Source organism: Pristiophorus japonicus, chromosome 24 (assembly GCF_044704955.1).
Source record: "Pristiophorus japonicus isolate sPriJap1 chromosome 24, sPriJap1.hap1, whole genome shotgun sequence".
NCBI classification, from domain to species: Eukaryota; Metazoa; Chordata; class Chondrichthyes; family Pristiophoridae; genus Pristiophorus; species Pristiophorus japonicus.
In genome coordinates, this window is record NC_092000.1 from 19,993,265 (window position 1) to 20,020,877 (window position 27,613).

A 27,613-nucleotide genomic window follows, 5' to 3' on the forward strand; every position below is an offset into this window, starting at 1 on the left:
TCACTGTAACACTCTGATATATCCCACACCCCTCACTGTAAAACTCTGATATACCCCACACCCCTCACTGTAACACTCTGATATACCCCACACCCCTCACTGCAGCACTCACTGATATACCCCACACCCCTCACTGTAACACCCTGATACACCCCTCACTGTAGCACTCACTGATATACCCCACACCCTCACTTTAACACTCTGATACACCCCACACCCCTCACTGCAGCACTCACTGATATACCCCACACCCCTCACTGTAACACTCTCTGATACACCCCTCACTGTAACACTCACTGATATACCCAACACCTCTCACTGTCACACTCTCTGATACACCCCACACCCCTCACTGTAACATTTTCTGATACACCCCACATCCCTCACTGTAACACTCTGATACACCCCACATCCCTCACTGTAACACTCTGATACACCCCACACCCATCACTGTAAAACTCTGATATACCCCACACCCCTCACTGTAACACTCTGATATACCCCACACCCCTCACTGTAATACTCTGATATACCCCATATTCCTCAATGTAACTCTCTGATATACCCCACACCCCTCATTAACACTCTGATCTACCCCACACCCCTCACTGTAACACTTTGATATACCCCACACCCATCGCTGTAACACTCTGATATACCCCATACCCCTCACTGTAACACTCTGATATACCCCACACCCCTCGCTGTAACACTCTGATATACCCCACACTCCTCACTGTAATACTCTCTGATACATCCCACACCCTCACTGTAACACTCTGATATACCCCACAACCCTCACTCTAACTCTCTGATATACCCCACACCCCTCACTGTAACACTCTGATATACCCCACACCCCTCACTGTAAAACTCTGATATACCCCACACCCTCACTGTAACACACTCTGATATACCCCACACCCTCACTGTAACACTCTGATACACCCCACACCCTCACTGTAACACTCTGATATACCCCACACCCCTCACTGTAACACTCTGATATACCCCACACCCCTCACTGTAATACTCTGATATACCCCACATCCCTCATTGTAACTCTCTGATATACCTCACACCCCTCACTAACACTCTGATCTACCACACACCCCTCACTGTAACACTCTGATATAGCCCACACCTCTCGCTGTAACACTCTGATATACCCCATACCCCTCACTGTAACACTCTGATATACCCCACATTCCTCACTGTAATACTCTCTGATACACCCCACACCTTCACTGTAACACTCTGATATACCCCACAACCCTCACTGTAACTCTCTGATATACCCCACACCCCTCACTGTAGCACTCGCTGATATACCCTACATCTCTCACTGTAACACTCTGATATACCCCACACCCCTCACTGTAACACTCTGATATACCCCACACCCCTCACTGTAACACTCTGATACACCCCTCACTGTAGCACTCACTGATATACCCCACATCCTCACTGTAACACTCTGATACACCCCATACCTCTCACTGCAGCATTCACTGATATACCCCACACCACTCACTGTAACACTCTGATACACCCCTCACTGTAGCACTCACTGATATACCCAACACCTCTCACTGTAACACTCTTTGATACACCCCACAACCCTCACTGTAACACTCTGATATACCCCACACCCCTCACTGTAACACTCTGATATACCCCACACCCCTCACTGTAAAACTCTGATATACCCCACACCCTCACTGTAACACTCTGATACACACCACACCCTCACTGTAACACTCTGATATACCCCACACCCCTCACTGTAACACTCTCTGATATACCCCACACCCCTCACTGTAACACTCTGATATACCCCACACCCTCACTGTAACACTCTGATATACCCCACACCTCTCGCTGTAACACTCTGATATATCCCATACCCCTCACTGTAACACTCTGATATACCCCACACCCCTCGCTGTAACACTCTGATATACCCCACACTCTTCACTGTAATACTCTCTGATACACCCCACACCCTCACTGTAACACTCTGATATACTCCACACCCCTCACTGTAACACTCTCTGATATACCCCACACCCTCACTGTAACACTCTGATACACCCCACACCCCTCACTGTAGCACTCGCTGATATACCCACATCTCTCACTGTAACACTCTGATATACAAAACACCCCTCACTGTAACACTCTGATATATCCCACACCCCTCACTGTAAAACTCTGATATACCCCACACCCCTCACTGTAACACTCTGATATACCCCACACTCCTCACTGCAGCACTCACTGATATACCCCACACCCCTCACTGTAACACCCTGATACACCCCTCACTGTAGCACTCACTGATATACCCCACACCCTCACTTTAACACTCTGATACACCCCACACCCCTCACTGCAGCACTCACTGATATACCCCACACCCCTCACTGTAACACTCTCTGATACACCCCTCACTGTAACACTCACTGATATACCCAACACCTCTCACTGTAACACTCTCTGATACACCCCACACACCTCACTGTAACACTCTGATATACCCCACACCCCTCACTGTAAAACTCTGATATACCCCACACCCTCACTGTAACACTCTGATACACCCCACACCCTCACTGTAACACTCTGATATACCCCACACCCCTCACTGTAACACTCTCTGATATACCCCACACTCCTCACTGTAACACTCTGATATACCCCACACCCCTCACTGCAGCACTCACTGATATACCCCACACCCTCACTTTAACACTCTGATACACCCCACACCCCTCACTGCAGCACTCACTGATATACCCCACACCCCTCACTGTAACACTCTCTGATACACCCCACACCCCTCACTGTAACATTTTCTGATGCACCCCACATCCCTCACTGTAACACTCTGATACACCCCACACCCATCACTGTAAAACTCTGATATACCCCACACCCCTCACTGTAACACTCTGATATACCCCACACCCCTCACTTTAATACTCTGATATACCCCACACCCCTCATTAACACTCTGATCTACCCCACACCCCTCACTGTAACACTTTGATATACCCCACACCCATCGCTGTAACACTCTGATATACCCCATACCCCTCACTGTAACACTCTGATATACCCCAAACCCCTCGCTGTAACACTCTGATATACCCCACATTCCTCACTGTAATACTCTCTGATACATCCCACACCCTCACTGTAACACTCTGATATACCCCACAACCCTCACTGTAACTCTCTGATATACCCCACACCCCTCACTATAACACTCTGATATACCCCACACCCCTCACTGTAAAACTCTGATATACCCCACACCCTCACTGTAACACTCTCTGATATACCCCACACTCTCACTGTAACACTCTGATACACCCCACACCCTCACTGTAACACTCTGATATACCCCACACCCTCACTGTAACACTCTGATACACCCCACACCCTCACTGTAACACTCTAATATACCCCACACCCCTCACTGTAACACTCTCTGATATACCCCACACCCCTCACTGTAACACTCTGATATACCCCACACCCCTCACTGCAGCACTCAGTGATATACCCCACACCCTCACTGTAACACTCTGATATACCCCACACCCCTCACTGTAAAACTCTGATATACCCCACACCCTCACTGTAACACTCTGATACACCCCACACCCTCACTGTAACACTCTGATATACCCCACACCCCTCACTGTAACACTCTCTGATATACCCCACACTCCTCACTGTAACACTCTGATATACCCCACACCCCTCACTGCAGCACTCACTGATATACCCCACACCCTCACTTTAACACTCTGATACACCCCACACCCCTCACTGCAGCACTCACTGATATACCCCACACCCCTCACTGTAACACTCTCTGATACACCCCACACCCCTCACTGTAACATTTTCTGATGCACCCCACATCCCTCACTGTAACACTCTGATACACCCCACACCCATCACTGTAAAACTCTGATATACCCCACACCCCTCACTGTAACACTCTGATATACCCCACACCCCTCACTTTAATACTCTGATATACCCCACACCCCTCATTAACACTCTGATCTACCCCACACCCCTCACTGTAACACTTTGATATACCCCACACCCATCGCTGTAACACTCTGATATACCCCATACCCCTCACTGTAACACTCTGATATACCCCAAACCCCTCGCTGTAACACTCTGATATACCCCACACTCCTCACTGTAATACTCTCTGATACATCCCACACCCTCACTGTAACACTCTGATATACCCCACAACCCTCACTGTAACTCTCTGATATACCCCACACCCCTCACTATAACACTCTGATATACCCCACACCCCTCACTGTAAAACTCTGATATACCCCACACCCTCACTGTAACACTCTCTGATATACCCCACACTCTCACTGTAACACTCTGATACACCCCACACCCTCACTGTAACACTCTGATATACCCCACACCCTCACTGTAACACTCTGATACACCCCACACCCCTCACTGTAACACTCTGATATACCCCACACCCCTCACTGCAGCACTCAGTGATATACCCCACACCCTCACTGTAACACTCTGATATACCCCACACCCCTCACTGCAACACTCTGATACACCCCTCACTGTAACACTCACTGATATACCCAACACCTCTCACTGTAACACTCTCTGATACACCCCACACCCCTCACTGTAACATTTTCTGATACACCCCACATCCCTCACTGTAATACTCTGATATACCCCACATCCCTCATTGTAACTCTCTGATATACCCCACACCCCTCACTAACACTCTGATCTGCCCCACACCCCTCACTGTAACACTCTGATATACCCCACACCTCTCGCTGTAACACTCTGATATACCCCATACCCCTCACTGTAACACTCTGATATACCCCACACCCCTCGCTGTAACACTCTGATATACCCCACACTCCTCACTGTAATACTCTCTGATACACCCCACACCCTCACTGTAACACTCTGATATACTCCACACCCCTCACTGTAACACTCTCTGATATACCCCACACCCTCACTGTAACACTCTGATACACCCCACACCCCTCACTGTAGCACTCGCTGATATACCCCATATCTCTCACTGTAACACTCTGATATACAAAACACCCCTCACTGTAACACTCTGATATATCCCACACCCCTCACTGTAAAACTCTGATATACCCCACACCCCTCACTGTAACACTCTGATATACCCCACACCACTCACTGCAGCACTCACTGATATACCCCACACCCTCACTGTAACACCCTGATACACCCCTCACTGTAGCACTCACTGATATACCCCACACCCTCACTTTAACACTCTGATACACCCCACACCCCTCACTGCAGCACTCACTGATATACCCCACACCCCTCACTGTAACACTCTGATACACCCCTCACTGTAACACTCACTGATATACCCAACACCTCTCACTGTAACACTCTCTGATACACCCCACACCCCTCACTGTAACATTTTCTGATACACCCCACATCCCTCACTGTAACACTCTGATACACCCCACATCCCTCACTGTAACACTCTGATACACCCCACACCCATCACTGTAAAACTCTGATATACCCCACACCCCTCACTGTAACACTCTGATATACCCCACACCCCTCACTGTAACACTTTGATATACCCCACACCCATCGCTGTAACACTCTGATATACCCCATATCCCTCACTGTAACACTCTGATATACCCCACACCCCTCGCTGTAACACTCTGATATACCCCACACTCCTCACTGTAATACTCTCTGATACATCCCACACCCTCACTGTAACACTCTCTGATATATCCCACATTCCTCACTGCACGCTCTGATATACCCCACACCCCTCACTGTTACATTCTGATATACCCCACACCCCTCACTGTACCACTCTCTGATATATCCCACACTCCTCACTGTACACACTGATATACCCCACACCCCTCACTGTAACACTCTGATATACCCCACACACCTCGCTGTAACACTCTGATATACCCCACACCCCTCACTGTAACACTCTCTGATACACCTCACACCCCTCACTGTAACACTCTCTGATATAACCCACACCCCTCACTTTAACACTCTCTGATACACACCACACCCTCACTGTAACACTCTCTGATATACCCCACACCCCTAACTGTAACATTCTCTGATACACCCTACACCCCTCACTGTAACACTCTGATATTCCCCACATCCCTCACTGTAACATTCTCTGATACACCTCACATCCCTCACTGTAACACTCTGATACACCCCACACCCCTCACTGTAAAACTCTAATATACCCCACACCCTCACTGTAACACTCTGATATACCCCACACCCCTATCTGTAGCACTCTGATATACCCCACACCCCTCACTGTAACACTCTGATATACCCCATATCCCTCACTGTAACACTCTGATATACCCCACACCCCTCGCTGTAACACTCTGATATACCCCACACTCCTCACTGTAATACTCTCTGATACATCCCACACCCTCACTGTAACACTCTCTGATATATCCCACATTCCTCACTGCACGCTCTGATATACCCCACACCCCTCACTGTTACATTCTGATATACCCCACACCCCTCACTGTACCACTCTCTGATATATCCCACACTCCTCACTGTACACACTGATATACCCCACACCCCTCACTGTAACACTCTGATATACCCCACACACCTCGCTGTAACACTCTGATATACCCCACACCCCTCACTGTAACACTCTGATATACCCCACACCCCTATCTGTAGCACTCTGATATACCCCACACCCCTCACTGTAACACTCTTATATACCCCACACCCCTCACTGTTACATTCTGATATACCCCACACCCCTCACTGTACCACTCTCTGATATATCCCACACTCCTCACTGTACACACTGATATACCCCACACCCCTCACTGTAACACTCTGATATACCCCACACCCCTCGCTGTAAAACTCTAATATACCCCACACCCTCACTGTAACACTCTCTGATATACCCCACACCCCTCACTGTAACATTCTCTGATACACCCCACATCCCTCACTTTAACACTCTCTGATATATCCTACACCCCTCACTGTAACACTCTGATATACCCCACACCTCTCACTGTAACATTCTCTGATACACCTCACATCCCTCACTGTAACACTCTGATACATACCACACCCCTCACTGTAACATTCTCTGATACACCTCACATCCCTCACTGTAACACTCTGATACACCCCACACCCCTCACTGTAAAACTCTGATATACCCCACACCCTCACTGTAACACTCTGATATACCCCACACCCCTCACTGTAACACTCTGATATACCACACACCCCTCACTGTAAAACTCTGATATACCCCACACCCTCACTGTAACACTCTCTGATATACCCCACACCCTCACTGTAACACTCTGATACACCCCACACCCCTCACTGTAGCACTCGCTGATATACCCCACATCTCTCACTGTAACACTCTGATACACCCCACACCCCTCACTGCAGCATTCACTGATATACCCCACACCCCTCACTGTAACACTCTGATACTCCCCTCACTGTAACACTCACTGATATACCCAACACCTCTCACTGTAACACTCTCTGATACACCCCACACCCCTCACTGTAACATTTTCTGATACACCCCACATCCCTCACTGTAACACTCTGATACACCCCACACCCATCACTGTAAAACTCTGATATACCCCACACCCCTCACTGTAACACTCTGATATACCCCACACCCCTCACTGTAATACTCTGATATACCCCACATCCCTCATTGTAACTCTCTGATATACCTCACACCCCTCACTAACACTCTGATCTACCACACACCCCTCACTGTAACAATCTGATATAGCCCACACCTCTTGCTGTAACACTCTGATAGACCCCATACCCCTCACTGTAACACTCTGATATACCCCACATTCCTCACTGTAATACTCTCTGATACACCCCACACCTTCACTGTAACACTCTGATATACCCCACAACCCTCACTGTAAATCTCTGATATACCCCACACCCCTCACTGCAGCACTCGCTGATATACCCCACATCTCTCACTGTAACACTCTGATATACCCCACACCCCTCACTGTAACACTCTGATATACCCCACACCCCTCACTGTAACACTCTGATAAACCCCTCACTGTAGCACTCACTGATATACCCCACATCCTCACTGCAACACTCTGATACACCCCACACCTCTCACTGCAGCATTCACTGATATACCCCACACCACTCACTGTAACACTCTGATACACCCCTCACTGTAACACTCACTGATATACCCAACACCTCTCACTGTAACACTCTCTGATACACCCCACACACCTCACTGTAACACTCTGATATACCCCACACCCCTCACTGTAACACTCTGATATACCCCACACCCCTCACTGTAAAACTCTGATATACCCCACACCCTCACTGTAACACTCTGATACACCCCACACCCTCACTGTAACACTCTGATACACCCCACACCCCTCACTGTAACACTCTCTGATATACCCCACACCCCTCACTGTAACACTCTGATATACCCCACACCCCTCACTGCAGCACTCACTGATATACCCCACACCCTCACTTTAACACTCTGATACACCCCACACCCCTCACTGCAGCACTCACTGATATACCCCACACCCCTCACTGTAACACTCTGATACACCCCTCACTGTAACACTCACTGATATACCCAACACCTCTCACTGTAACACTCTCTGATACACCCCACACCCCTCACTGTAACATTTTCTGATGCACCCCACATCCCTCACTGTAACACTCTGATACACCCCACACCCATCACTGTAAAACTCTGATATACCCCACACCCCTCACTGTAACACTCTGATATACCCCACACCCCTCACTGTAATACTCTGATATACCCCACACCCCTCATTAACACTCTGATCTACCCCACACCCCTCACTGTAACACTTTGATATACCCCACACCCATCGCTGTAACACTCTGATATACCCCATACCCCTCACTGTAACACTCTGATATACCCCACACCCCTCGCTGTAACACTCTGATATACCCCACACTCCTCACTGTAATACTCTCTGATACATCCCACACCCTCACTGTAACACTCTGATATACCCCACAACCCTCACTGTAACTCTCTGATATACCCCACACCCCTCACTGTAACACTCTGATATACCCCACACCCCTCACTGTAAAACTCTGATATACCCCACACCCTCACTGTAACACTCTCTGATATACCCCACACTCTCACTGTAACACTCTGATACACCCCACACCCTCACTGTAACACTCTGATATACCCCACACTCCTCACTGTAATACTCTCTGATACATCCCACACCCTCACTGTAACACTCTCTGATATATCCCACATTCCTCACTGCACGCTCTGATATACCCCACACCCCTCACTGTTACATTCTGATATACCCCACACCCCTCACTGTACCACTCTCTGATATATCCCACACTCCTCACTGTACACACTGATATACCCCACACCCCTCACTGTAACACTCTGATATACCCCACACACCTCGCTGTAACACTCTGATATACCCCACACCCCTCACTGTAACACTCTGATATACCCCACACCCCTATCTGTAGCACTCTGATATACCCCACACCCCTCACTGTAACACTCTTATATACCCCACACCCCTCACTGTTACATTCTGATATACCCCACACCCCTCACTGTACCACTCTCTGATATATCCCACACTCCTCACTGTACACACTGATATACCCCACACCCCTCACTGTAACACTCTGATATACCCCACACCCCTCGCTGTAAAACTCTAATATACCCCACACCCTCACTGTAACACTCTCTGATATACCCCACACCCCTCACTGTAACATTCTCTGATACACCCCACATCCCTCACTTTAACACTCTCTGATATATCCTACACCCCTCACTGTAACACTCTGATATACCCCACACCTCTCACTGTAACATTCTCTGATACACCTCACATCCCTCACTGTAACACTCTGATACATACCACACCCCTCACTGTAACATTCTCTGATACACCTCACATCCCTCACTGTAACACTCTGATACACCCCACACCCCTCACTGTAAAACTCTGATATACCCCACACCCTCACTGTAACACTCTGATATACCCCACACCCCTCACTGTAACACTCTGATATACCACACACCCCTCACTGTAAAACTCTGATATACCCCACACCCTCACTGTAACACTCTCTGATATACCCCACACCCTCACTGTAACACTCTGATACACCCCACACCCCTCACTGTAGCACTCGCTGATATACCCCACATCTCTCACTGTAACACTCTGATACACCCCACACCCCTCACTGCAGCATTCACTGATATACCCCACACCCCTCACTGTAACACTCTGATACTCCCCTCACTGTAACACTCACTGATATACCCAACACCTCTCACTGTAACACTCTCTGATACACCCCACACCCCTCACTGTAACATTTTCTGATACACCCCACATCCCTCACTGTAACACTCTGATACACCCCACACCCATCACTGTAAAACTCTGATATACCCCACACCCCTCACTGTAACACTCTGATATACCCCACACCCCTCACTGTAATACTCTGATATACCCCACATCCCTCATTGTAACTCTCTGATATACCTCACACCCCTCACTAACACTCTGATCTACCACACACCCCTCACTGTAACAATCTGATATAGCCCACACCTCTTGCTGTAACACTCTGATAGACCCCATACCCCTCACTGTAACACTCTGATATACCCCACATTCCTCACTGTAATACTCTCTGATACACCCCACACCTTCACTGTAACACTCTGATATACCCCACAACCCTCACTGTAAATCTCTGATATACCCCACACCCCTCACTGCAGCACTCGCTGATATACCCCACATCTCTCACTGTAACACTCTGATATACCCCACACCCCTCACTGTAACACTCTGATATACCCCACACCCCTCACTGTAACACTCTGATAAACCCCTCACTGTAGCACTCACTGATATACCCCACATCCTCACTGCAACACTCTGATACACCCCACACCTCTCACTGCAGCATTCACTGATATACCCCACACCACTCACTGTAACACTCTGATACACCCCTCACTGTAACACTCACTGATATACCCAACACCTCTCACTGTAACACTCTCTGATACACCCCACACACCTCACTGTAACACTCTGATATACCCCACACCCCTCACTGTAACACTCTGATATACCCCACACCCCTCACTGTAAAACTCTGATATACCCCACACCCTCACTGTAACACTCTGATACACCCCACACCCTCACTGTAACACTCTGATACACCCCACACCCCTCACTGTAACACTCTCTGATATACCCCACACCCCTCACTGTAACACTCTGATATACCCCACACCCCTCACTGCAGCACTCACTGATATACCCCACACCCTCACTTTAACACTCTGATACACCCCACACCCCTCACTGCAGCACTCACTGATATACCCCACACCCCTCACTGTAACACTCTGATACACCCCTCACTGTAACACTCACTGATATACCCAACACCTCTCACTGTAACACTCTCTGATACACCCCACACCCCTCACTGTAACATTTTCTGATGCACCCCACATCCCTCACTGTAACACTCTGATACACCCCACACCCATCACTGTAAAACTCTGATATACCCCACACCCCTCACTGTAACACTCTGATATACCCCACACCCCTCACTGTAATACTCTGATATACCCCACACCCCTCATTAACACTCTGATCTACCCCACACCCCTCACTGTAACACTTTGATATACCCCACACCCATCGCTGTAACACTCTGATATACCCCATACCCCTCACTGTAACACTCTGATATACCCCACACCCCTCGCTGTAACACTCTGATATACCCCACACTCCTCACTGTAATACTCTCTGATACATCCCACACCCTCACTGTAACACTCTGATATACCCCACAACCCTCACTGTAACTCTCTGATATACCCCACACCCCTCACTGTAACACTCTGATATACCCCACACCCCTCACTGTAAAACTCTGATATACCCCACACCCTCACTGTAACACTCTCTGATATACCCCACACTCTCACTGTAACACTCTGATACACCCCACACCCTCACTGTAACACTCTGATATACCCCACACCCTCACTGTAACATTTTCTGATACACCCCACATCCCTCACTGTAATACTCTGATATATCCCACATCCCTCATTGTAACACTCTGATATACCCCACACCTCTCGCTGTAACACTCTGATATACCCCATACCCCTCACTGTAACACTCTGATATACCCCACACCCCTCGCTGTAACACTCTGATATACCCCACACTCCTCACTTTAATACTCTCTGATACACCCCACACCCTCACTGTAACACTCTGATATACTCCACACCCCTCACTGTAACACTCTCTGATATACCCCACACCCTCACTGTAACACTCTGATACACCCCACACCCCTCACTGTAGCACTCGCTGATATACCCCACATCTCTCACTGTAACACTCTGATATACAAAACACCCCTCACTGTAACACTCTGATATATCCCACACCCCTCACTGTAAAACTCTGATATACCCCACACCCCTCACTGTAACACTCTGATATACCCCACACCCCTCACTGCAGCACTCACTGATATACCCCACACCCTCACTGTAACACCCTGATACACCCCTCACTGTAGCACTCACTGATATACCCCACACCCTCACTTTAACATTCTGATACACCCCACACCCCTCACTGCAGCACTCACTGATATACCCCACACCCCTCACTGTAACACTCTGATACACCCCTCACTGTAACACTCACTGATATACCCAACACCTCTCACTGTAACACTCTCTGATACACCCCACACCCCTCACTGTAACATTTTCTGATACACCCCACATCCCTCACTGTAACACTCTGATACACCCCACACCCATCACTGTAAAACTCTGATATACCCCACACCCCTCACTGTAACACTCTGATATACCCCACACCCCTCACTGTAAAACTTTGATATACCCCACACCCATCGCTGTAACACTCTGATATACCCCATACCCCTCACTGTAACACTCTGATATACCCCACACCCCTCGCTGTAACACTCTGATATACCCCACACTCCTCACTGTAATACTCTCTGATACATCCCACACCCTCACTGTAACACTCACTGATATACCCCACAACCCTCACTGTAACTCTCTGATATACCCCACACCCCTCACTGTAACACTCTGATATACCCCACACCCCTCACTGTAAAACTCTGATATACCCCACACCCTCACTGTAACACTCTCTGATATACCCCACACCCTCACTGTAACACTCTGATACACCCCACACCCTCACTGTAATACTCTGATATACCCCACACCCCTCACTGTAACACTCTGATATACCCCACACCCCTCACTGTAATACTCTGATATACCCCACATCCCTCATTGTAACTCTCTGATATACCTCACACCCCTCACTAACACTCTGATCTACCACACACCCCTCACTGTAACACTCTGATATAGCCCACACCTCTCGCTGTAACACTCTGATATACCCCATACCCCTCACTGTAACACTCTGATATACCCCACATTCCTCACTGTAATACTCTCTGATACACCCCACACCTTCACTGTAACACTCTGATATACCCCACAACCCTCACTGTAACTCTCTGATATACCCCACACCCCTCACTGTAGCACTCGCTGATATACCCCACATCTCTCACTGTAACACTCTGATATACCCCACACCCCTCACTGTAACACTCTGATACACCCCTCACTGTAGCACTCACTAATATACCCCACATCCTCACTGTAACACTCTGATACACCCCACACCTCTCACTGCAGCATTCACTGATATACCCCACACCACTCACTGTAACACTCTGATACACCCCTCACTGTAACACTCACTGATATACCCAACACCTCTCACTGTAACACTCTCTGATACACCCCACACCCCTCACTGTAACACTCTGATATACCCCACACCCCTCACTGTAACGCTCTGATATATCCCACACCCCTCACTGTAAAACTCTGATATACCCCACACCCTCACTGTAACACTCTGATACACCCCACACCCTCACTGTAACACTCTGATATACCCCACACCCCTCACTGTAACACTCTCTGATATACCCCACACCCCTCACTGTAACACTCTGATATACCCCACACCCCTCCCTGCAGCACTCACTGATATACCCCACACCCTCACTTTAACACTCTGATACACCCCACACCCCTCACTGCAGCACTCACTGATATACCCCACACACCTCACTGTAACACTCTGATACACCCCTCACTGTAACACTCACTGATATACCCAACACCTCTCACTGTAACACTCTCTGATACACCCCACACCCCTCACTGTAACATTTTCTGATGCACCCCACATCCCTCACTGTGACACTCTGATACACCCCACATCCCTCACTGTAACACTCTGATACACCCCACACCCATCACTGTAAAACTCTGATATACCCCACACCCCTCACTGTAACACTCTGATATACCCCACACCCCTCACTGTAATACTCTGATATACCCCACACCCCTCATTAACACTCTGATCTACCCCACACCCCTCACTGTAACACTTTGATATACCCCACACCCATCGCTGTAACACTCTGATATACCCCATACCCCTCACTGTAACACTCTGATATACCCCACACCCCTCGCTGTAACACTCTGATATACCCCACACTCCTCACTGTAATACTCTCTGATACATCCCACACCCTCACTGTAACACTCTGATATACCCCACAACCCTCACTGTAACTCTCTGATATACCCCACACCCCTCACTGTAACACTCTGATATACCCCACACCCCTCACTGTAAAACTCTGATATACCCCACACCCTCACTGTAACACTCTCTGATATACCCCACACTCTCACTGTAACACTCTGATACACCCCACACCCTCACTGTAACACTCTGATATACCCCACACCCTCACTGTAACACTCTGATACACACCACACCCTCACTGTAACACTCTGATATACCCCACACCCCTCACTGTAACACTCTCTGATATACCCCACACCCCTCACTGTAACACTCTGATATAACACACACCCCTCACTGCAGCACTCACTGATATACCCCACACCCCTCACTGTAACACTCTGATACACCCCTCACTGTAACACTCACTGATATACCCAACACCTCTCACTGTAACACTCTCTGATACACCCCACACCCCTCACTGTAACATTTTCTGATACACCCCACATCCCTCACTGTAATGCTCTGATATACCCCACATCCCTCATTGTAACTCTCTGATATACCCCACACCCCTCACTAACACTCTGATCTGCCCCACACCCCTCACTGTAACACTCTGATATACCCCACACCTCTCGCTGTAACACTCTGATATATCCCATACCCCTCACTGTAACACTCTGATATACCCCACACCCCTCGCTGTAACACTCTGATATACCCCACACTCTTCACTGTAATACTCTCTGATACACCCCACACCCTCACTGTAACACTCTGATATACTCCACACCCCTCACTGTAACACTCTCTGATATACCCCACACCCTCACTGTAACACTCTGATACACCCCACACCCCTCACTGTAGCACTCGCTGATATACCCCACATCTCTCACTGTAACACTCTGATATACAAAACACCCCTCACTGTAACATTTTCTGATACACCCCACATCCCTCACTGTAATACTCTGATATACCCCACATCCCTCATTGTAACACTCTGATATACCCCACACCTCTCGCTGTAACACTCTGATATACCCCATACCCCTCACTGTAACACTCTGATATACCCCACACCCCTCGCTGTAACACTCTGATATACCCCACACTCCTCACTTTAATACTCTCTGATACACCCCACACCCTCACTGTAACACTCTGATATACTCCACACCCCTCACTGTAACACTCTCTGATATACCCCACACCCTCACTGTAACACTCTGATACACCCCACACCCCTCACTGTAGCACTCGCTGATATACCCCACATCTCTCACTGTAACACTCTGATATACAAAACGCCCCTCACTGTAACACTCTGATATATCCCACACCCCTCACTGTAAAACTCTGATATACCCCACACCCCTCACTGTAACACTCTGATATACCCCACACCCCTCACTGCAGCACTCACTGATATACCCCACACCCTCACTGTAACACCCTGATACACCCCTCACTGTAGCACTCACTGATATACCCCACACCCTCACTTTAACATTCTGATACACCCCACACCCCTCACTGCAGCACTCACTGATATACCCCACACCCCTCACTGTAACACTCTGATACACCCCTCACTGTAACACTCACTGATATACCCAACACCTCTCACTGTAACACTCTCTGATACACCCCACACCCCTCACTGTAACATTTTCTGATACACCCCACATCCCTCACTGTAACACTCTGATACACCCCACACCCATCACTGTAAAACTCTGATATACCCCACACCCCTCACTGTAACACTCTCTGATATACCCCACACCCTCACTGTAACACTCTGATACACCCCACACCCCTCACTGTAGCACTCGCTGATATACCCCACATCTCTCACTGTAACACTCTGATATACAAAACACCCCTCACTGTAACACTCTGATATATCCCACACCCCTCACTGTAAAACTCTGATATACCCCACACCCCTCACTGTAACACTCTGATATACCCCACACCCCTCACTGCAGCACTCACTGATATACCCCACACCCTCACTGTAACACCCTGATACACCCCTCACTGTAGCACTCACTGATATACCCCACACCCTCACTTTAACATTCTGATACACCCCACACCCCTCACTGCAGCACTCACTGATATACCCCACACCCCTCACTGTAACACTCTGATACACCCCTCACTGTAACACTCACTGATATACCCAACACCTCTCACTGTAACACTCTCTGATACACCCCACACCCCTCACTGTAACATTTTCTGATACACCCCACATCCCTCACTGTAACACTCTGATACACCCCACACCCATCACTGTAAAACTCTGATATACCCCACACCCCTCACTGTAACACTCTGATATACCCCATACCCCTCACTGTAACACTCTGATATACCCCACACCCCTCGCTGTAACACTCTGATATACCCCACACTCCTCACTGTAATACTCTCTGATACATCCCACACCCTCACTGTAACACTCTCTGATATACCCCACAACCCTCACTGTAACTCTCTGATATACCCCACACCCCTCACTGTAACACTCTGATATACCCCACACCCCTCACTGTAAAACTCTGATATACCCCACACCCTCACTGTAACACTCTCTGATATACCCCACACCCTCACTGTAACACTCTGATACACCCCACACCCTCACTGTAATACTCTGATATACCCCACACCCCTCACTGTAACACTCTGATATACCCCACACCCCTCACTGTAATACTCTGATATACCCCACATCCCTCATTGTAACTCTCTGATATACCTCACACCCCTCACTAACACTCTGATCTACCACACACCCCTCACTGTAACACTCTGATATAGCCCACACCTCTCGCTGTAACACTCTGATATACCCCATACCCCTCACTGTAACACTCTGATATACCCCATACCCCTCACTGTAACACTCTGATATACCCCACATTCCTCACTGTAATACTCTCTGATACACCCCACACCTTCACTGTAACACTCTGATATACCCCACAACCCTCACTGTAACTCTCTGATATACCCCACACCCCTCACTGTAGCACTCGCTGATATACCCCACATCTCTCACTGTAACACTCTGATATACCCCACACCCCTCACTGTAACACTCTGATACACCCCTCACTGTAGCACTCACTAATATACCCCACATCCTCACTGTAACACTCTGATACACCCCACACCTCTCACTGCAGCATTCACTGATATACCCCACACCACTCACTGTAACACTCTGATACACCCCTCACTGTAACACTCACTGATATACCCAACACCTCTCACTGTAACACTCTCTGATACACCCCACACCCCTCACTGTAACACTCTGATATACCCCACACCCCTCACTGTAACGCTCTGATATATCCCACACCCCTCACTGTAAAACTCTGATATACCCCACACCCTCACTGTAACACTCTGATACACCCCACACCCTCACTGTAACACTCTGATATACCCCACACCCCTCACTGTAACACTCTCTGATATACCCCACACCCCTCACTGTAACACTCTGATATACCCCACACCCCTCCCTGCAGCACTCACTGATATACCCCACACCCTCACTTTAACACTCTGATACACCCCACACCCCTCACTGCAGCACTCACTGATATACCCCACACACCTCACTGTAACACTCTGATACACCCCTCACTGTAACACTCACTGATATACCCAACACCTCTCACTGTAACACTCTCTGATACACCCCACACCCCTCACTGTAACATTTTCTGATGCACCCCACATCCCTCACTGTGACACTCTGATACACCCCACATCCCTCACTGTAACACTCTGATACACCCCACACCCATCACTGTAAAACTCTGATATACCCCACACCCCTCACTGTAACACTCTGATATACCCCACACCCCTCACTGTAATACTCTGATATACCCCACACCCCTCATTAACACTCTGATCTACCCCACACCCCTCACTGTAACACTTTGATATACCCCACACCCATCGCTGTAACACTCTGATATACCCCATACCCCTCACTGTAACACTCTGATATACCCCACACCCCTCGCTGTAACACTCTGATATACCCCAGACTCCTCACTGTAATACTCTCTGATACATCCCACACCCTCACTGTAACACTCTGATATACCCCACAACCCTCACTGTAACTCTCTGATATACCCCACACCCCTCACTGTAACACTCTGATATACCCCACACCCCTCACTGTAAAACTCTGATATACCCCACACCCTCACTGTAACACTCTCTGATATACCACACACTCTCACTGTAACACTCTGATACACCCCACACCCTCACTGTAACACTCTGATATACCCCACACCCTCACTCTAACACTCTGATACGCACCACACCCTCACTGTAACACTCTGATATACCCCACACCCCTCACTGTAACACTCTCTGATATACCCCACACCCCTCACTGTAACACTCTGATATAACACACACCCCTCACTGCAGCACTCACTGATATACCCCACACCCCTCACTGTAACACTCTGATACACCCCTCACTGTAACACTCACTGATATACCCAACACCTCTCACTGTAACACTCTCTGATACACCCCACACCCCTCACTGTAACATTTTCTGATACACCCCACATCCCTCACTGTAATGCTCTGATATACCCCACATCCCTCATTGTAACTCTCTGATATACCCCACACCCCTCACTAACACTCTGATCTGCCCCACACCCCTCACTGTAACACTCTGATATACCCCACACCTCTCGCTGTAACACTCTGATATATCCCATACCCCTCACTGTAACACTCTGATATACCCCACACCCCTCGCTGTAACACTCTGATATACCCCACACTCTTCACTGTAATACTCTCTGATACACCCCACACCCTCACTGTAACACTCTGATATACTCCACACCCCTCACTGTAACACTCTCTGATATACCCCACACCCTCACTGTAACACTCTGATACACCCCACACCCCTCACTGTAGCACTCGCTGATATACCCCACATCTCTCACTGTAACACTCTGATATACAAAACACCCCTCACTGTAACACTCTGATATATCCCACACCCCTCACTGTAAAACTCTGATATACCCCACACCCCTCACTGTAACACCCTGATACACCCCTCACTGTAGCACTCACTGATATACCCCACACCCTCACTTTAACACTCTGATACACCCCACACCCCTCACTGCAGCACTCACTGATATACCCCACACCCCTCACTGTAACACTCTCTGATACACCCCTCACTGGAACACTCACTGATATACCCAACACCTCTCACTGTCACACTCTCTGATACACCCCACACCCCTCACTGTAACATTTTCTGATACACCCCACATCCCTCACTGTAACACTCTGATACACCCCACATCCCTCACTGTAACACTCTGATACACCCCACACCCATCACTGTAAAACTCTGATATACCCCACACCCCTCACTGTAACACTCTGATATACCCCACACCCCTCACTGTAATACTCTGATATACCCCATATTCCTCAATGTAACTCTCTGATATACCCCACACCCCTCATAAACACTCTGATCTACCCCACACCCCTCACTGTAACACTTTGATATACCCCACACCCATCGCTGTAACACTCTGATATACCCCATACCCCTCACTGTAACACTCTGATATACCCCACATTCCTCACTGTAATACTCTCTGATACACCCCACACCTTCACTGTAACACTCTGATATACCCCACAACCCTCACTGTAACTCTCTGATATACCCCACACCCCTCACTGTAGCACTCGCTGATATACCCTACATCTCTCACTGTAACACTCTGATATACCCCACACCCCTCACTGTAACACTCTGATATACCCCACACCCCTCACTGTAACACTCTGATACACCCCTCACTGTAGCACTCACTGATATACCCCACATCCTCACTGTAACACTCTGATACACCCCATACCTCTCACTGCAGCATTCACTGATATACCCCACACCACTCACTGTAACACTCTGATACACCCCTCACTGTAGCACTCACTGATATACCCAACACCTCTCACTGTAACACTCTTTGATACACCCCACACCACTCACTGTAACACTCTGATATACCCCACACCCCTCACTGTAACACTCTGATATACCCCACACCCCTCACTGTAAAACTCTGATATACCCCACACCCTCACTGTAACACTCTGATACACACCACACCCTCACTGTAACACTCTGATATACCCCACACCCCTCACTGTAACACTCTCTGATATACCCCACACCCCTCACTGTAACACTCTGATATACCCCTCACCCTCACTGTAACACTCTGATATACCCCACACCTCTCGCTGTAACACTCTGATATATCCCATACCCCTCACTGTAACACTCTGATATACCCCAAAACCCTCGCTGTAACACTCTGATATACCCCACACTCTTCACTGTAATACTCTCTGATACACCCCACACCCTCACTGTAACACTCTGATATACTCCACACCCCTCACTGTAACACTCTCTGATATACCCCACACCCTCACTGTAACACTCTGATACACCCCACACCCCTCACTGTAGCACTCGCTGATATACCCCACATCTCTCACTGTAACACTCTGATATACAAAACACCCCTCACTGTCACACTCTGATATATCCCACACCCCTCACTGTAAAACTCTGATATACCCCACACCCCTCACTGTAACACTCTGATATACCCCACACCCCTCACTGCAGCACTCACTGATATACCCCACACCCCTCACTGTAACACCCTGATACACCCCTCACTGTAGCACTCACTGATATACCCCACACCCTCACTTTAACACTCTGATACACCCCACACCCATCACTGCAGCACTCACTGATATACCCCACACCCCTCACTGTAACACTCTCTGATACACCCCTCACTGTAACACTCTGATATACCCCACACCCCTCACTGTAAAACTCTGATATACCCCACACCCTCACTGTAACACTCTGATACACACCACACCCTCACTGTAACACTCTGATATACCCCACACCCCTCACTGTAGCACTCTCTGATATACCCCACACCCCTCACTGTAACACTCTGATATACCCCACACCCCTCACTGCAGCACTCACTGATATACCCCACACCCTCACTTTAACACTCTGATACACCCCACACCCCTCACTGCAGCACTCACTGATATACCCCACACCCCTCACTGTAACACTCTGATACACCCCTCACTGTAACACTCACTGATATACCCAACACCTCTCACTGTAACACTCTCTGATACACCCCACACCCCTCACTGTAACATTTTCTGATGCACCCCACATCCCTCACTGTAACACTCTTATACACCCCACATCCCTCACTGTAACACTCAGATACACCCCACACCCATCACTGTAAAACTCTGATATACCCCACACCCCTCACTGTAACACTCTGATATACCCCACAACCCTCACTGTAATACTCTGATATACCCCAAACCCCTCATTAACACTCTGATCTACCCCACACCCCTCACTGTAACACTTTGATATACCCCACACCCATCGCTGTAACACTCTGATATACCCCATACCCCTCACTGTAACACTCTGATATACCCCACACCCCTCGCTGTAACACTCTGATATACCCCACACTCCTCACTGTAATACTCTCTGATACATCCCACACCCTCACTGTAACACTCTGATATACCCCACAACCCTCACTGTAACTCTCTGATATACCCCACACCCCTCACTGTAACACTCTGATATACCCCACACCCCTCACTGTAAAACTCTGATATACCCCACACCCTCACTGTAACACTCTCTGATATACCCCACACTCTCACTGTAACACTCTGATACACCCCACACCCTCACTGTAACACTCTGATATACCCCACACCCTCACTGTAACACTCTGATACACACCACACCCTCACTGTAACACTCTGATATACCCCACACCCCTCACTGTAACACTCTCTGATATACCCCACACCCCTCACTGTAACACTCTGATATACCCCACACCCCTCACTGCAGCACTCACTGATATACCCCACACCCCTCACTGTAACACTCTGATACACCCCTCACTGTAACACTCACTGATATACCCAACACCTCTCACTGTAACACTCTCTGATACACCCCACACCCCTCACTGTAACATTTTCTGATACACCCCACATCCCTCACTGTAATACTCTGATATACCCCACATCCCTCATTGTAACTCTCTGATATACCCCACACCCCTCACTAACACTCTGATCTGCCCCACACCCCTCACTGTAACACTCTGATATACCCCACACCTCTCGCTGTAACACTCTGATATACCCCATACCCCTCACTGTAACACTCTAATATACCCCACACCCCTCGCTGTAACACTCTGATATACCCCACTCTCCTCACTGTAATACTCTCTGATACACCCCACACCCTCACTGTAACACTCTGATATACTCCACACCCCTCACTGTAACACTCTCTGATATACCCCACACCCTCACTGTAACACTCTGATACACCCCACACCCCTCACTGTAGCACTCGCTGATATACCCCACATCTCTCACTGTAACACTCTGATATACAAAACACCCCTCACTGTAACACTCTGATATATCCCACACCCCTCACTGTAAAACTCTGATATACCCCACACCCCTCACTGTAACACTCTGATACACCCCACACCCCTCACTGCAGCACTCACTGATGTACCCCACACCCCTCACTGTAGCACTCTGATACACCCCTCACTGTAACACTCACTGATATACCCAACACCTCTCACTGTAACACTCTCTGATACACCCCACACCCCTCACTGTAACATTTTCTGATACACCCCACATCCCTCACTGTAACACTCTGATACACCCCACATCCCTCACTGTAACACTCTGATACACCCCACACCCATCACTGTAATACTCTGATATACCCCATATCCCTCAATGTAACTCTCTGATATACCCCACACCCCTCATTAACACTCTGATCCACCCCACACCCCTCACTGTAACACTTTGATATACCCCACACCCATCGCTGTAACACTCTGATATACCCCATACCCCTCACTGTAACACTCTGATATACCCCACACCCCTCGCTGTAACACTCTGATATACCCCACACTCCTCACTGTAATACTCTCTGATACATCCCACACCCTCACTGTAACACTCTGATATACCCCACAACCCTCACTGTAACTCTCTGATATACCCCACACCCCTCACTGTAACACTCTGATATACCCCACACCCCTCATTGTAAAACTCTGATATACCCCACACCCTCACTGTAACACTCTCTGATATACCCCACACTCTCACTGTAACACTCTGATACACCCCACACCCTCACTATAACACTCTGATATACCCCACACCCTCACTGTAACACTCTGATACACCCCACACCCTCACTGTAACACTCTGATATACCCCACAACCCTCACTGTAACTCTCTGATATACCCCACACCCCTCACTGTAACACTCTGATATACCCCACACCCCTCATTGTAAAACTCTGATATACCCCACACCCTCACTGTAACACTCTCTGATATACCCCACACTCTCACTGTAACACTCTGATACACCCCACACCCTCACTATAACACTCTGATATACCCCACACCCTCACTGTAACACTCTGATACACCCCACACCCTCACTGTAACACTCTGATATACCCCACATCCCTCACTGTAACACTCTGATACACCCCACACCCTCACTGTAACACTCTGATATACCCCACACCCTCACTGTAACACTCTCTGATATACCCCACACTCTCACTGTAACACTCTGATACACCCCACACCCTCACTATAACACTCTGATATACCCCACACCCTCACTGTAACACTCTGATACACCCCACACCCTCACTGTAACACTCTGATATACCCCACATCCCTCACTGTAACACTCTGATACACCCCACACCCTCACTGTAACACTCTGATATACCCCACACCCCTCACTGTAACACTCTGATATACCCCACACCCCTCACTGTAATACTCTGATATACCCCATATCCCTCAATGTAACTCTCTGATATACCCCACACCCCTCATTAACACTCTGATCCACCCCACACCCCTCACTGTAACACTTTGATATACCCCACACCCATCGCTGTAACACTCTGATATACCCCATACCCCTCACTGTAACACTCTGATATACCCCACACCCCTCGCTGTAACACTCTGATATACCCCACACCCCTCACTGTAACACTCTGATATACCCCACACCCCTCATTGTAAAACTCTGATATACCCCACACCCTCACTGTAACACTCTCTGATATACCCCACACTCTCACTGTAATACTCTGATACACCCCACACCCTCACTATAACACTCTGATATACCCCACACCCTCACTGTAACACTCTGATACACCCCACACCCTCACTGTAACACTCTGATATACCCCACATCCCTCACTGTAACACTCTGATACACCCCACACCCTCACTGTAACACTCTGATATACCCCACACCCCTCACTGTAACACTCTCTGATATACCCCACACCCCTCACTGTAACACTCTGATCCACCCCACACCCTTCACTGCAGCACTCACTGATATACCCCACACCCCTCACTGTAACACTCTGATACACCCCTCACTGTAACACTCACTGATATACCCAACACCTCTCACTGTAACACTCTCTGATACACCCCACACCCCTCACTGTAACATTTTCTGATACACCCCACATCCCTCACTGTAATACTCTGATATACCCCACATCCCTCATTGTAATTCTCTGATATACCCCACACCCCTCACTAACACTCTGATCTGCCCCACACCCCTCACTGTAACACTCTGATATACCCCACACCTCTCGCTGTAACACTCTGATATACCCCATACCCCTCACTGTAACACTCTGATATACCCCACACCCCTCGCTGTAACACTCTGATATACCCCACACTCCTCACTGTAATACTCTCTGATACACCCCACACCCTCACTGTAACACTCTGATATACCCCACACCCCTCACTGTAACACTCTCTGATATACCCCACACCCTCACTGTAACACTCTGATACACCCCACACCCCTCACTGTAGCACTCGCTGATATACCCCACATCTCTCACTGTAACACTCTGATATACAAAACACCCCTCACTGTAACACTCTGATATATCCCACACCCCTCACTGTAAAACTCTGATATACCCCACACCCTCACTGTAACACTCTGATACACCCCACACCCTCACTGTAACACTCTGATATACCCCACACCCCTCACTGCAGCACTCTGATACACCCCTCACTGTAGCACTCACTGATATACCCCACACCCTCACTTTAACACTCTGATACACCACACACCCCTCACTGCAGCACTCACTGATATACCCCACACCCCTCACTGTAACACTCTGATACACCCCTCACTGTAACACTCACTGATATACCCAACACCTCTCACTGTAACACTCTCTGATACACCCCACACCCCTCACTGTAACATTTTCTGATGCACCCCACATCCCTCACTGTAACACTCTGATACACCCCACATCCCTCACTGTAACACTCTCTGATATACCCCACACCCTCACTGTAACACTCTGATACACCCCACACCCCTCACTGTAGCACTCGCTGATATACCCCACATCTCTCACTGTAACACTCTGATATATACCCCACATCCCTCATTGTAAATCTCTGATATACCCCACACCCCTCACTAACACTCTGATCTACCCCACACCCATCGCTGTAACACTCTGATATACCCCACACTCCTCACTGTAATACTCTGCTATACCCCATACTCCTCACTGAAACACTCTGATATACCCCACACCCCTCGCTGTAACACATTGATATACCCCACACTCCTCACTGTAATACTCTCTGATACACCCCACACCCTCACTGTAACACTCTGATATACCCCACAACCCTCACTGTAACTCTCTGATATACCCCACACCCCTCACTGTAATACTCTGATATACCCCATACCCCTCACTGTAACACTCTGATATACCCCACAGACCTCACACAGAGAGTGTTTTATGTGAGTGCCTTATAACAGGGTGAGGATTTCTCATTGTACACACCTGTCTATTTTTGATGGTAAAATTGACGTTTTGGAGAGAAGGTTTGTTGCTGTTGATTGTGGCCGTCAGCACATCTGAGTTCAGCTCTAAATACTCTTCTCCATACTTCTTGTTCTCCATTTCCAAATCATTTGTGTCCATAATAGTCTCCATCTGTGTGTAGGCGATGAGGGAAACCGCTGCAAAATCTGTCAGGAAGTAAGGTTTGTGTTGTTATTTCAAGCCCAAACTTGTTCCATGTGGAGGCGGAGGGGGGCCATCACTGGCACACTGCTCCTAAGCCTTGAAGTATTGGCCCTGAAATCCCACCTCCCCTGGGCCTGGACGGAGTGTGTACGGAGTGTGTACGAACCCGTATGTGCTGAAAACCTGCTTTTCCGATCTGTCAAGTTGGAGCTTAACAGATCCTCCGCATCTCAGCAGTGAGGACATTTGCATGGGCAAGATTGCGGGATTTACCCATCTCTTGCCCAGCAAATGTCTTGAAAACTCTTGCACCTGATAAA

The 27,613-nt window shown here is 48.5% G+C and overlaps 1 protein-coding gene across 1 annotated transcript in view; it reads right to left on the reverse strand.

The window, feature by feature from the left end:
- Window positions 1-27,613, reverse strand: part of LOC139237829 (adhesion G protein-coupled receptor E2-like) — a 141,384-nt gene that overhangs the window by 79,599 nt on the left and 34,172 nt on the right. The window contains exon 8 of the mRNA XM_070867058.1: window positions 27,108-27,295. Coding sequence (XP_070723159.1) covers window positions 27,108-27,295 — 188 coding nt within the window. The remainder of the gene's footprint in view (window positions 1-27,107; window positions 27,296-27,613) is intronic.